Source organism: Ylistrum balloti, unplaced genomic scaffold (assembly GCF_031769215.1).
Source record: "Ylistrum balloti isolate Yb309-2 unplaced genomic scaffold, AGI_CSIRO_Ybal_v1 Utg369724, whole genome shotgun sequence".
In the NCBI taxonomy this organism is placed as follows: domain Eukaryota; kingdom Metazoa; phylum Mollusca; class Bivalvia; order Pectinida; family Pectinidae; genus Ylistrum; species Ylistrum balloti.
Genome location: NW_026781942.1, coordinates 2,378,393 through 2,392,044, shown reverse-complemented (window position 1 = coordinate 2,392,044; position 13,652 = coordinate 2,378,393). Strand labels below are relative to the sequence as shown.

The following is a 13,652-nucleotide window of genomic DNA, read 5'->3' as shown; positions in this document are numbered from 1 at the left end:
ATATCTGTTACCATGCTTTCTTGTTTAAAGTGTTGCCCCAAGGAAATGTCTAAAATTTCCGTCATTTCAAAAGAGTTCCTTATTGTGATAAGTGCAATTGTTATCGTTTCTGAAGAACTGAAACAGATATGTAGGCTGAACTTACTCTATTGATTAATAATCATCATATATGTCTCAGTATTACTTTCCCACATTAGGTTAGGGGGATTGGGAGATATCATAATGACTTCATCTGTGCATCCATAATTAATAAAATCTTTCACTGCGTTGGAAGTGAGATAGGAGGATTAAAAAAATCAAGGAATAGGGATATACCTTTGTGATCCTCTTCTCACTACGTTTTTTTTTTTTTTCTGCCTTTTCAAACTTTTTCAAACTGTGATTTTCTATTTCAGCACACCCATTTGTTTTCCAAACACAGCTGTATCAAAATGGCACAATCAAATTCATATATAAAAAGGTGAGTTTTCATAATCTTACTTCTATTTATCATTTTGGTTTGCTGTGTTTTGAGATTGACAATAATTATCTTTGACTAGGTAATTGGCCTCTGGAGTTAGAAAGACAGAAAAATATGTATTCATTGTTTTGTCATTACTAGGATATTTATGATGTTGAATATTTTCGTCTCATTCGAGATTTTATCGATCGCTAATGGCATGAAATTTTATCCAATATTTTTGGAGTCTTGATATACATAGTGATACAGCAGAAGAAAGCAGTGAATTCCACTCAGCCTATCTAATCATGGTAGGTTAATCATCAGTGATTAAAATGCTTAATAGTTTTTTTTTGCTTGTGGAGTACTTTGGTCTATCTTTCATTGAGAACCTTTTATTACGAGACTCTATCATCAATATGTCAATAACGAGGAAGAGAAAAAATATCAGGAAATTATTGGAATCTAATATAGATTTTCTTTCATTGCCCATCAGCAATTAAGGTTAAACAGGGCCAAGTAAGACAAGACAAAGGCATATTAAGACATGTGTCGAACATAAACAGAACACTTATCAGTGAATCCTGATTTCAAATAGTCTTAACAGGAAAAATATACACAAAGAAAAAAATCTGAATAGAAACGAAATTCTTAGACTGAAGAACAGGAAACTGATAAGAAACTTTTCAGTTTCCTGTTCTTTAGTCTAAGAATTTCGTGATGTTTAATTTTTTTTAAATTGGAAGCAAATGTAGGGTAAAAAGGATGAAAAATAACAATAAGAAATAAGTTTATTGTGTTATATAGTGGTGGCAGTCAAAAGAAATATTGAAAAGAATTAAGCAAAACCAGAAGGAAAAAAAATGGGATGAAAAAAGAATGGATTGAGGAAAGAAAAAAAAATGGGATGAAAAAAGAATGGATTGAGGAAAGAAAAAAAAATGGAATGAAAAAAGAATGGATTGAGGAAAGGAAAAAAAAATGGGATGAAAAAAGAATGGATTGAGGAAAGGAAAAAAAAATGGGATGAAAAAAGAATGGATTGAGGAAAGAAAAAAAAATGGGATGAAAAAGTAATAGTGATTGATATTGGCTCCATATAATTATGAAGGATGAGGAAGTTGTAGACCGGTGAAGCTCATCTGAGAAGCCTTAAGACTACAGTCGGAGTCTAAATAATACCAGAATTACCAGAAAAGATCAGGATGTCAGTAATGTGTATATTAGAGATAGTAAAAATGAAGCAATGTCTGCTACACTTTACATCTAAATCAATGGCTACCAGACTGAGCAAATATCTAATGGTCAGTAATACTGTCAGGAATTTGAAAGTTTTCAGCAAGACAAATTATAGGGTCTTCAAAAAGATAGTCATAGAATATAAGACTCTTTTCTATATGGGTATGTAGGATAGGGATATTCGACCCGAGGGGTCACAAAATGTGGTAAAACCCGAGGCTTGCCGAGGGTTTTTACCATATTTTGTGATCCCGAGGGTGGAATATCCCTATCCTACATACCCATATAGAAAAGATTTTTTTTCTCTCATTTCTAATCTCATATTATCAAATATTTGCACTCACCTTGCGGTAGCCATCACTGGACGCTGCCATTTTTCAGATTTCTATTTTTTTTCCTTGGGCCATATACATAAAAAAAAATGCTGAAATAGATTCTCCATCCCCGAATTTTGCAAACTATGTTTGCGGTCGAAAACATAATATGGACTTTGAATGTAAACATCCAACGTCAGTGTTTAACTGTTTTTTCTTCAAGCGGGCTGGGTCAAATACTCTGTCAAATATATCACCCAGAGACATGCGTACGCGTTCAAATATAGTGCCTTAAATGACGCAATAAAACAACACTTTTCTTTTTAATATTTACTATTGCTCAATGTATAATATATCATAAACACTTTTTACATCTTTGAACATGTTGGTCAAGTTATTAATACTACTTTACTGTCAATAGTTATCTTACAAATCTTACACATTTATGAATGGAATTCTTGGTTTGCTTGTGAGATGACGTCACTTACGTCACACATTTCGCGCCATACCGACAGGAGGAAAGTTAGTCACTGTCACTTTCAATCACACGTGGACGACGGCGGAAAGGCTGAGTCCCAGGGTTGGTGATGTTGATATTTATAGAACAGTTTTGTAAATACGACCCTGCAAACAACGACTCCAATCGACTATGCGTGTTTGTGGATGAAGCGGTTGACGAGGACATAGTCGATGAGTGCGAGGGAAAAAAAACCATGAATTACTCCGCGCGCGAGGCTTTATTACACAGGCGCCTGTGTAATAAACGTCTATCATGACCATGATTATTACCCTGGACAGGCCTATCTGACACAGGTGTAAATGAGAGAATCCTTCATTCCCAGAGGGATTACTGAGGGGAATCTCAACTCAAAGAATAAGATTTTTATAAGTTCACCAATACAAGGCTTTGCTGAATGTGTTGACTTAAGAATCTTATCCCAAGAGTTGAGATCCTCTGTCTGGCTCTCAAGGAGGGAAGTCATCATTATTTTAATCCACACCTGTTGGATCTTGTATTTGAAATAGGTTGACATTATTTGGGAATGATCAGTTCATGACATATCTGATGTGATGTTGTTGACATTACATCATTCAATTTTCGCAGGAGATTCCTCTGCCTCAACAACAGTGTGAGACAAGGAAACCTCCCATCTGTAAGAGTGTGTACTTGTCCAAGTAAGATAAGGGAATAAAGATCGAACAGTACTTTTTAATACAAATTACAGTTAGACACAGTAGAGCTAAACAATGAATTAAATTGCTTCATACAGCTATTTTGTCCCTCTAGGACTCGTCATTGATAAGTGCATAAATTTTGAAGCGTAGGAGGCAACTGAGGAAAATCCAAAGAGATTGAAAGGAAAGTCAAAATCTAATTGGGAAGGTGCACTAGCCCCGAAATCAAATAAATGTCATAATTTCCATATACCAGATAAGTTTAGCATCAGGTCCATGTGTTTATTGTGAATTGTGCCTCTATTTGAAGAAATTAAAACATAGCATGCAGGTTACAATAAAAACCTTGGGTATCACAAAACCTTGTCAACCAGCTTAAAAGTATTGCGGAATATGCTGGAAACAAACATTGACAGATCCTGGACAAGGATGCAGATGGATCAAAGGAGCTACTGATCAGTTAGAGAACACAGGAGGATAATGTGCCTCAAAATAGAGCCAAAAGTGTTGTACATCCATTACTGAGTTCTGTCTACAGATGGAGCCAATAATGTTGTACATACATTACTGAGTTCTGTCTACAGATGGAGCCAATAGTGTTGTACATCCATTACTGAGTTCTGTCAACAGATAGAGTCAATAGTGTTGTACATCCATTACTGAGTTCTGTCTACAGATAGAGTCAATAGTGTTATACATCCATCACTGAGTTCTGTCTACAGATGGAGCCAATAGTGTTGTACATCTATTACTGAGTTCTGTCTACAGATGGAGCCAATAGTGTTGTACATCTGTTACTGAGTTCTGTCTACAGATAGAGTCAATAGTGTTGTACATCCATCACTGAGTTCTGTCTACAGATAGAACCAATAGTGTTGTACATCCATCACTGAGTTCTGTCTACAGATAGAACCAATAGTGTTGTACATCCATCACTGAGTTCTGTCTACAGATAGAACCAATAGTGTTGTACATCCATCACTGAGTTCTGTCTACAGATAGAGCCAATAGTGTTGTACATCTGTTACTGAGTTCTGTCTACAGATAGAGTCAATAGTGTTGTACATCCATCACTGAGTTCTGTCTACAGATAGAACCAATAGTGTTGTACATCCATCACTGAGTTCTGTCTACAGATGGAGCCAATAGTGTTGTACATCTGTTACTGAGTTCTGTCTACAGATAGAGTCAATAGTGTTGTACATCCATCACTGAGTTCTGTCTACAGATGGAGCCAATAGTGTTGTACATCCATCACTGAGTTCTGTCTACAGATAGAGCCAATAGTGTTGTACATCCATCACTGAGTTCTGTCTACAGATGGAGCCAATAGTGTTGTACATCTGTTACTGAGTTCTGTCTACAGATAGAGTCAATAGTGTTGTACATCCATCACTGAGTTCTGTCTACAGATGGAGCCAATAGTGTTGTACATCCATCACTGAGTTCTGTCTACAGATAGAGCCAATAGTGTTGTACATCTGTTACTGAGTTCTGTCTACAGATAGAGTCAATAGTGTTGTACATCCATCACTGAGTTCTGTCTACAGATAGAGCCAATAGTGTTGTACATCCATCACTGAGTTCTGTCTACAGATGGAGCCAATAGTGTTGTACATCTGTTACTGAGTTCTGTCTACAGATAGAGTCAATAGTGTTGTACATCCATCACTGAGTTCTGTCTACAGATGGAGCCAATAGTGTTGTACATCCATCACTGAGTTCTGTCTACAGATAGAGCCAATAGTGTTGTACATCTGTTACTGAGTGCAAGATATCTTTTGGACCTTGACAAATTTCTTTCTTCTATTTACACCGTAATATTGGAACATTAAGTCCTATTCTTGGTTCAATTTTTTGATGGTCATTAGTCAAGGTTTAGGGATCAAAGGTCATTGTTGATAACTTTTGAAATGGACAAATCTGAATCAATGATTTAGATATTTTATGAATTCAGCTATTTGATTTGTATATAAACAACAGTAGAACTTTATTTGGATAAGATTATTGACTACTTTTGAAATGTTCAATAAGTACGAAGTGTTGCCTCAGGTCACATACACTATATTCCAGTTGGAGTTAGGGTAAATATGAGCCTCCACTTACTTTGTTCTCATTGCTTTGGATAGAAAAGTTTTCCAAAGGAGAATGTGCAAAGATGTAATCAATTCATCTTTTAGAAAAGTCTTCATAATTTCAAATTCTCTTGACAGCTTCCTCTTGCAATCAGCGAAATCAACAGAGCTAGCCATCCTGTAAAGATTGGTCTGTCGGATGCATATTACATTGATTCTTCTGTCAATGGTAAGTGTAACCTCTTTTTATTGTATGATGTCACTGATATATTGACTATATCTGTATTGTGTTTTTACTTACCAGTTTGTGTAACATGGCCAATGTTATACAGTGATTATCTGTTGACAAAAAAGGTGGACGCAATGGAGTTGAAATGGTGGTGGACATTTCTTTTTGTTTTGTTTTTTGTCAACATTTGCAAACAGTTTGGATACTGCAACAGATCATCTCCTTATTCATCACTTACTCTCACTTTTTTGGAACATGTCTTATTCTCCTGGTACATTTTCAGGAGTATCCATGTAAATCTGTCTTTATTTTGTCCTGGATTTATTGAATCTGAGTTGGGATTAGGATTCTGTTCACATGTTGGTATTTTCTGTTTTTTTTTTCGGGTTTTTTCTCTTCTTTTAACTAAATTATGATTTATGGTACGGGGCACTGATAGCATATATACAGTTAGTGCGGCACTGGACATTATAAATTCAGGTAAAAATGAAAGTTGCGTATTTTATCCCGTACCAGGGGCAAATGTCGCAGAATGCTGAGATCACAGATTGTCTTGTGCTACTGTAGTTGTGTCCTCTGGTAAAGCACTTTCAGTTACTCTGAATATATACATACATCCCAGATGTTGTTCAGAGCTACTGCATGGATACCTAGCAACCAAAATGACTGTTGACAGAATGATAAACCCATGAATAAAGAATTTTTATGATTAAACAAAAAGACTCCACTACAATGCATTATGCAAGGGCAGGTTAAGATCAAGGAAGTTTTTGGAAATGGCCATGTTACAAATATCTCATTTGTTCAGATTTTATTTTTTTTCACTGTATACGAGTCTGAAGAAAAAGTGCCCTGAAAGAAACATAAAGAGAAAACCCTTCTACACAGTCAATGTCTATATTACAGTCATGCTAGACAAAATGGCTTTTTGACACCTACAGTGGGAAGGTTTGTTACTAATACTTATGTAATATTGATTCTAACGTTGGCAATTGTCGTTCCAGGAAGAGGCAGTTTGATAGCTTAGTGTGGGTTTGTATATAAATAGCATCCTAATGGACATAAAAAAATAAAAACTGACTAAATATAGTGAAGATTAGATGTGAAAGAAACGAAAATAAATGGAATGTCTCCATGTCAGCCATAAGTTTCTGAATTTTTATATCAGGATGACAAGATGCGAGATCTCTTTTGTTGATTTCTAATTTTTTTGCTGGTTTTCTGCACACTAATAAATTCTATTTATCTTTATCACTGAATGGTTTTGTCATAAATCAGTGTGATTGTTGAGATCAACATTGGAGCCTCATGCTCCTTATACAACATCGGAGCCTCATGCTCCTTATATAACTTCCTAAGAGATATACAAGTCACTGTGTTACGCTGTCCATCGTTGACATAATTTTATAGATGTTATCATTGGAATCTAAAGCACTCTGTCAATCCTGTGATCCATAATGGTATCGCCTTCAAATCTGTTGTGGGTTTTATAAGTGTGATTTGTGTATGTTTATGTAACCCAATATCAGCTGGACTGTACCTGTTGTCTTTAAATTGATGTGCGTAAATGTGTTGAAATCTTAGAAAATATCCAGTGAGACATCATTTCAAAGTTATAGGTCTTCCATTTCTGCTGTTTACACAGGTTTTTATTTCACCAATTTCATTTTTCTTGAAAGATTTTCTTCAAGGAAAGGTGTATGTAATCAGCATTACGCCATGCAGATCCTCAAGTTGTAGATATACAATATATCTACTTTTATAAATGACTCTTAAATTCTGTTTCGGTTCATAGCATAGACAGGACATTTCATTTCTCCTATTTCTATTAACCATGAAACTTGATTATGAAAAATTGTCAGAATTATGACGTAAATAAGAAAATGATCTTAATAGAAAGTGTTCATTTCTCAAAAGACATGCTATCAGTATCATGTAGCATTTTACCATTAAAAACATTAATGTTGGTAATCGATTTATATAGGGTAATGTATAATTAGTTGAAATTTCAATAAAATTTTAATAACATTTGTGAGGATTTGTCCTAGATTGTAGGTCAGGGCCCAGAATAAATTTTTCAAAAAATGACCATTCATGTATATTGAATTATTGCCCCAGACTGTCCATCCATTATTGTTTGGTTTCCCCTCGTTTACTCTTTGAAGGTGTAGAACTGAAAGTTTATTCATAGCTTTATTGTGAGAAGATGCAGGTCAGGTTCTAATTTTGTTCCGGTGCAGAATTATGGCCCTTGAACTACAAAAAATAAGAGGGAAAAGAAACATCACATTTACCGTTCATACCTGGGATAAATGGAGATAATGTTCGGGAATTTGGTATGTAGATTTGTAACCTGGAAGATACAGGTCAGGTGCATATATTTTATCCAATCAACTGATTTTTTTCTCAGTTTTCACTCATTTTCTTAAACTATGCTGGATAGGGATTATGGAAATGAAATTTGATATGTTGTTGTATTACTTACACTTAGTCAGGTTATAAGCGAAGTCTGTTATCAGCCCTGGTCACCAGAAAAGTCATGAGTATACACATTACATCACTTGTAAAGCCAATAACAATGTTGGCTCCATGTATTTCTCATTCAGGTTGCTGGTTGGGGCATTGTCACAGACATATTCAGTTTAATTTGAAATTGTCAACATTAACCATTATATCTTAAGGAAACAAGTATCAATTGCTTTGTAACGGACATCTTTGATGAAGAGATAGATACTGCTATTTCAGCAATTTACTTTTCAGGCCTGTAGTGTATAATAAATTCAATGCTGGAAATTGAATGTTTGTCCTAGAGTGACCTTGACAAAATTTCTTTTATGTTATAGATTTTAGGTTCTTTCCTACTTGGTGTTTAGAGGAAAATTAGCTTCGTTCCCTTGAGGCATGCTGTTGTTGGAAACATCCGACATAACATTAGTTCAAATGCAAACTTTGATTACTAAAATCGGAACCTAAATGTAGACACATTTGAGGCTGATTTCAACAGTGGAAATTTCCCAGAATAGTGTATCTTATTCACTATCCCTTTCATCACAGGATATAGACGAGGACAAAATGGCTGCCTGGAGGAAACAACCAATCAGAATATGTCACTTTAAATGTATGCTTTCTCTGGTGTTTCTTATTTACAGCCCGGGTTTAATCAGCTTTTTTATTGATTGTTCTTTTTAATCAGTAAATTGCAGTGGACTTTGAAAATTAAAAAAAATTATACTTAAAAGTCTAGGAAGCTTCCTGTGAAAAATCTTTTAGAGAAATGGTATTAATTTGATGGCTTTTTATAGAGAAAGATTGAACGGATGTCACACGCACAACAGTGACAATCTTGTGTAAAAAAAATTTTTGCTGTGATTTTGTAGAATCCTGGCGGAAATTCCAATAAAATTGCCCAGATTGTATAAATTGTATCAGCTGATGGCTGATACTTATCCAGATTTTCAGGAACATGCTTCCCGTCAGGCAATATATTAAATTATTCTGTCATTCAAAACTGCATTTAAGGATACATGTATATACAAAAAACCTTGTCAGAAAAGGTCATTGGTTTCCAGTCCCAGTGTTATACAGTTTGTATGAGACCTCTGTATAAAGGCCATCTGTCTATAAGGGCCATTTTTCTGCTCTTTAGAGGACCATTAATGACAGGCTGGACTGTATTTGGATGGAAAACAAATAATTTAATTGCAAAAAGAAATTTTGTATGGACCTTTTCTAATTTATGAAATTACATAATTTCTTCCTCTTGGGGTCAAAGGTTACATTTTGATTGACTGATTTCAAGATAATATTCTTATGACCTTACAATTGACCTTTAGTGAAATTTCAAAGGACAACTTTTATTTTGCATTTTTGGATATTTTTCATACACATATAAATAATCAGTTCATGGCTGAAATTAAGATCAGCTACATAATTTGTCCTATTTAAATGCTGTTTAGGGTTTCACTTGTTAGAAGCAGGAGAGTTAGAGTTTTCATTGCAAATAAACCCAGGTACCCAACATATTACTTCATAGTCAAAATCAAGGGATGGGCTTGTTAAAGGACAATAAGCCCAGGCATGTTACATATTATTCAAAGTCATGAGGCGGTCTTATTACAGGAGAATAAAAATAGGTACCCAATATATTATATCTCTCTCAAAATTAGGGATAGGATTTATTACAGGACAATAAGCCCAGGCACCCAACATATTACATCTTACAAAAGTGTAATCAAAGTCATGGGATGGGCTTATTATAGGACTACACACCAAGACACATCACTTCTCACTCTAAGTCAGGGGATGGGCTTATTATAGGACAATAAGCCAGGCACATCACTTCTCACTCTATATCATGGGATGGGCTTATTATAGGACTACACACCAAAACACATCACTTCTCACTCTAAGTCAGGGGATGGGCTTATTATAGGACAATAAGCCAGACACATCACTTCTCACTCTATATCAGGGGATGGGCTTATTATAGGACAATACACCAAGACACATCACTTCTCACTCTATATCAGGGGATGGGCTTATTATAGGACAATACACCAAAACACATCACTTCTCACTCTAAGTCAGGGGATGGGCTTATTATAGGACAATAAGCCAGACACATCACTTCTCATTCTGTATCAGGGGATTGGCTTATTATAGGACAATACACCAAGACACATCACTTCTCACTCTATATCAGGGGATGGGCTTATTACAGGACAATTAGCCAGGCACATCACTTCTCACTCAAAGTCAAGGGATGGGCTTATTATAAGCCAGGCACATCACTTCTCACTCTAAATCAGGGGGTGGGCTTATTACAGGACAATAATCCAGGCACATCACTTCTCACTCTAAATCAGGGGGTGGGCTTATTACAGGACAATAATCCAGGCACATCACTTCTCACTCTAAGTCAGGGGATGGGCTTATTACAGGACAATAAGATATCACTGGTTTATAATTTTTCCAAACATGTAAGAGGTGACTTATTGCCAGACATGGGTTTATTGTAGAATAAATATTTCCTATTGGTTATACGTCAGTAATAGATATTGGATATGTAATGGGGTTATAGAGATAGACGTTAGCTATATAAATTTGATGATAAACTCCAAGATGAGTTGTTAGTGCTATGATTGTCGCTGAGATTCAGAAATGTTGTTAAGGTCTTCAGGAATGCTTAATCTTGTTAGTATGTTGTTCTCAGTTTAGGACCAGATTGATTAGTAATTCGATTTGAGCTGTAATCATGTCGGATTTCCAATCCGTCGTCGCTTCTACATATAGGAGTTGGTTGTGAATATGTTGTGATGTTGTCTTGCAAGGACAGATGTGTGTGACAAATCTCAGTCTCCATGGAAACGGATGTAGATGTCAGATTTCTCTGCTAATTTGTTATTTTTAACACATCTTAATGGATGAGATTATTTAGGTATGAGGAGTTGGTCCCCAAGTTGTCACGTCTATGAGAGCGTTGACTTACTGGTGTACACCACATCACTGTCGATAAACACATCAGAATTCACCAGCCATTTAATAGACAAAGTAATTAAAGTACATGTAGATATTTTCTAAGACTTCTGTTTTTTGGGATAGAGGATGATCATCACTGATTTACAGCATTTCTTCTAATTTGGGGGGAATAAGAATTTACTTTATATAAAAAAAATGATTCCAACAATATTTCTTAGTATGTTCCTGAAAAGAGTATATAAGAATTACCACAAGTTTTCATATTGATAGCAGATGTTTTGAGAAATCTGTAAAAAGATTTTTTTTTATCTTTTTCTGTCCTTTTATACCAAGATTATTTTTTCAATCCTTTAAAGTTGAACAGGTATGTGGTGACCTCTATGACTGGGTATTCCATAATGAAACCCCTTGTACCTGGGCCATCCAGAATGAACTCCTATATTTTGTTGCAGATTGTGTATTAATTACGTAAAATAGATGAAAATTATGAGTGAGACATGATTCTCTAAGTGATATAAATGCTGAATCTTATGTCAGCAACTGGTTACATATTTTTATACCGAGTTTGTTTCAGGTTTGTTACACATACATTATTTAATGCAATGAAATTATTTATCAAGTAGATTTCCAGGTGTGATGTATTCAAACAGAAATATCTGTCAAAATAATTGAAAAGATAATAAAAATGTTGCATAAATAGTTTACAGTTGTAGGGAATTTCCTTAATCTTGGTTGCTTGGCATAAAACTGAAAAGTCTGAGGGCACTGTTCTTATCCAAGGAAAAAGCTTATGTTCTGCATTTTTCATTAGTCAAACTTCTCACAATAGAATATTTATTATATAATATGTTATTTTTCATTGAATTGTGTATTTTCATTCATTCTGTATCTAAAACTATTACTTTCTAGGCACAGCAAGAAAAAACGGGACAGAACAAAAATATTCTGATTATTCTGAAGGTAAAATCCATCTGTCAGCATGACGTAGCCCACAGCATCATGGGTAGTCTGCGTCTGTCAGCATGACGTAGCCCACAGCATCATGGGTAGTCTGCGTCTGTCAGCATGACGTACCCCACAGCATCATGGGTACTCTGCGTCTGTCAGCATGACGTAACCCACAGCATCATGGGTACTCTGCGTCTGTCAGCATGACGTACCCCACAGCATCATGGGTACTCTGCGTCTGTCAGCATGACGTACCCCACAGCATCATGGGTACTCTGTGTCTGTCAGCATGATGTTTGCCAAAACATCAGGGGTACTCAGCATCAGATTGTTGTAGAGAACTACAAACATTGAAGCATGCTGAAACAAAATATTTTCAGGGGGAAAAACAAAACAAAAATTATGACTGTAAATGTGTACTAACAAAGCAGATTATCTGTCACTGAGATGTTAGCATGATGTGAGAACACATGGCATACCTTTTTAGGTTTACTACGTGTCGCAAAGATCATTAAAAGATTTTTTTGTGGGAAAGGAGTTATTTTGCAAAGTACATGTAGTTTGTGGAATTTCATTAGCTCAGAAAATATATTTCTGAGCTTGCCTTCATTAGAATAACAAATTCTAGCATTTGCCTGAACTGCATTTCTGAGTCTTTCCATAACAACCCACAATGAGTTCTGTGTGCATGCTGTCGTAACATTTCCACATTAAGATGACATTTGAGTGAATGTGACGTAACGGTATACTTAGTTTAATAACAAACATAATTTAGGTTGTGTGCTATAACAATAAGGTTGTGATCATCCATGCATGATATTTCAGGAAACATTAACAGTATCATACAGCATTATCAGTCAGGCATGCAACAATTGTCCAATCCTCCTTGATATAGGATCACTGATTGTTAGTATTTTAACAGTATGTATGAATTAAATTCTACAATATGCTACATTGGATTGATTTAGACAAATAATCCTGTAATTGTAACTTTCCAGATCACATAAACATCCATCTTTTTTACACTTTGTGTTTTCATTACATTATACTTAAGTCCATGGTAATTGTCCTTCCATAAAGGTCATACTGTTAATTACATTTTGTTTCCAACATTGAAGATGAGACACAATACATCAGTAACCTTTACAATGTAACAGAAGGTATTACTTAGCGATTGTAAAGAGATCTCTGATTGGTTATAGGTGTATTGTAAAGAGATCTCTGATTGGTTTGTATATAATCCTAGGATGTTATTTATAAATAGAGCTTTATTTGGTTAGTTCACGGTAAAGCAAGGTTTGATTTGTAAATTCTAGGATGTCACAAAGCTTTCTAATTGGCTGCAAAGCTATTATGCATAGATAGCTGTTGTTGGTAAATTCTAGAATGTTTATTCATAAACAGAGCTCTTGCAACATCAGTTTGTCCATGGTAAAGAAAGCTTTGATTTGTAAATTCTCGAAATAGAGCCCTCTCATTGGCTACAAGGCTATTATAGACAGCTGTTGTTTGTTAATCCTAGGATATTAAAAAAGAACTCCAATTGGCTAGTCCTAGGATGGTAAAGAGAGCTCTGATTGGTTAATCCAAGGATATTTTAGAGACCACTAATTAGGTGCTTTGATACCAAATAGAACATGGATTGGTTATACCTAGAAAGATTTCATTGAATTGGTTGCTTTCTGCTGGTATGAGAGTGTAAGATTTGTATACTTTATAGAGCTTAAATTATTGGTTATTATGCCATACTCTGA

General features: G+C 35.2%; 1 protein-coding gene across 1 annotated transcript in view; it reads left to right on the top strand.

The window, feature by feature from the left end:
• Window positions 1-13,652, top strand: part of LOC132565521 (plexin domain-containing protein 2-like) — a 131,728-nt gene that overhangs the window by 95,456 nt on the left and 22,620 nt on the right. The window contains exons 7-9 of the mRNA XM_060230172.1: window positions 396-460; window positions 5,382-5,472; window positions 11,860-11,910. Of these exons, the coding sequence (XP_060086155.1) occupies window positions 396-460; window positions 5,382-5,472; window positions 11,860-11,910 (207 nt within the window). The remainder of the gene's footprint in view (window positions 1-395; window positions 461-5,381; window positions 5,473-11,859; window positions 11,911-13,652) is intronic.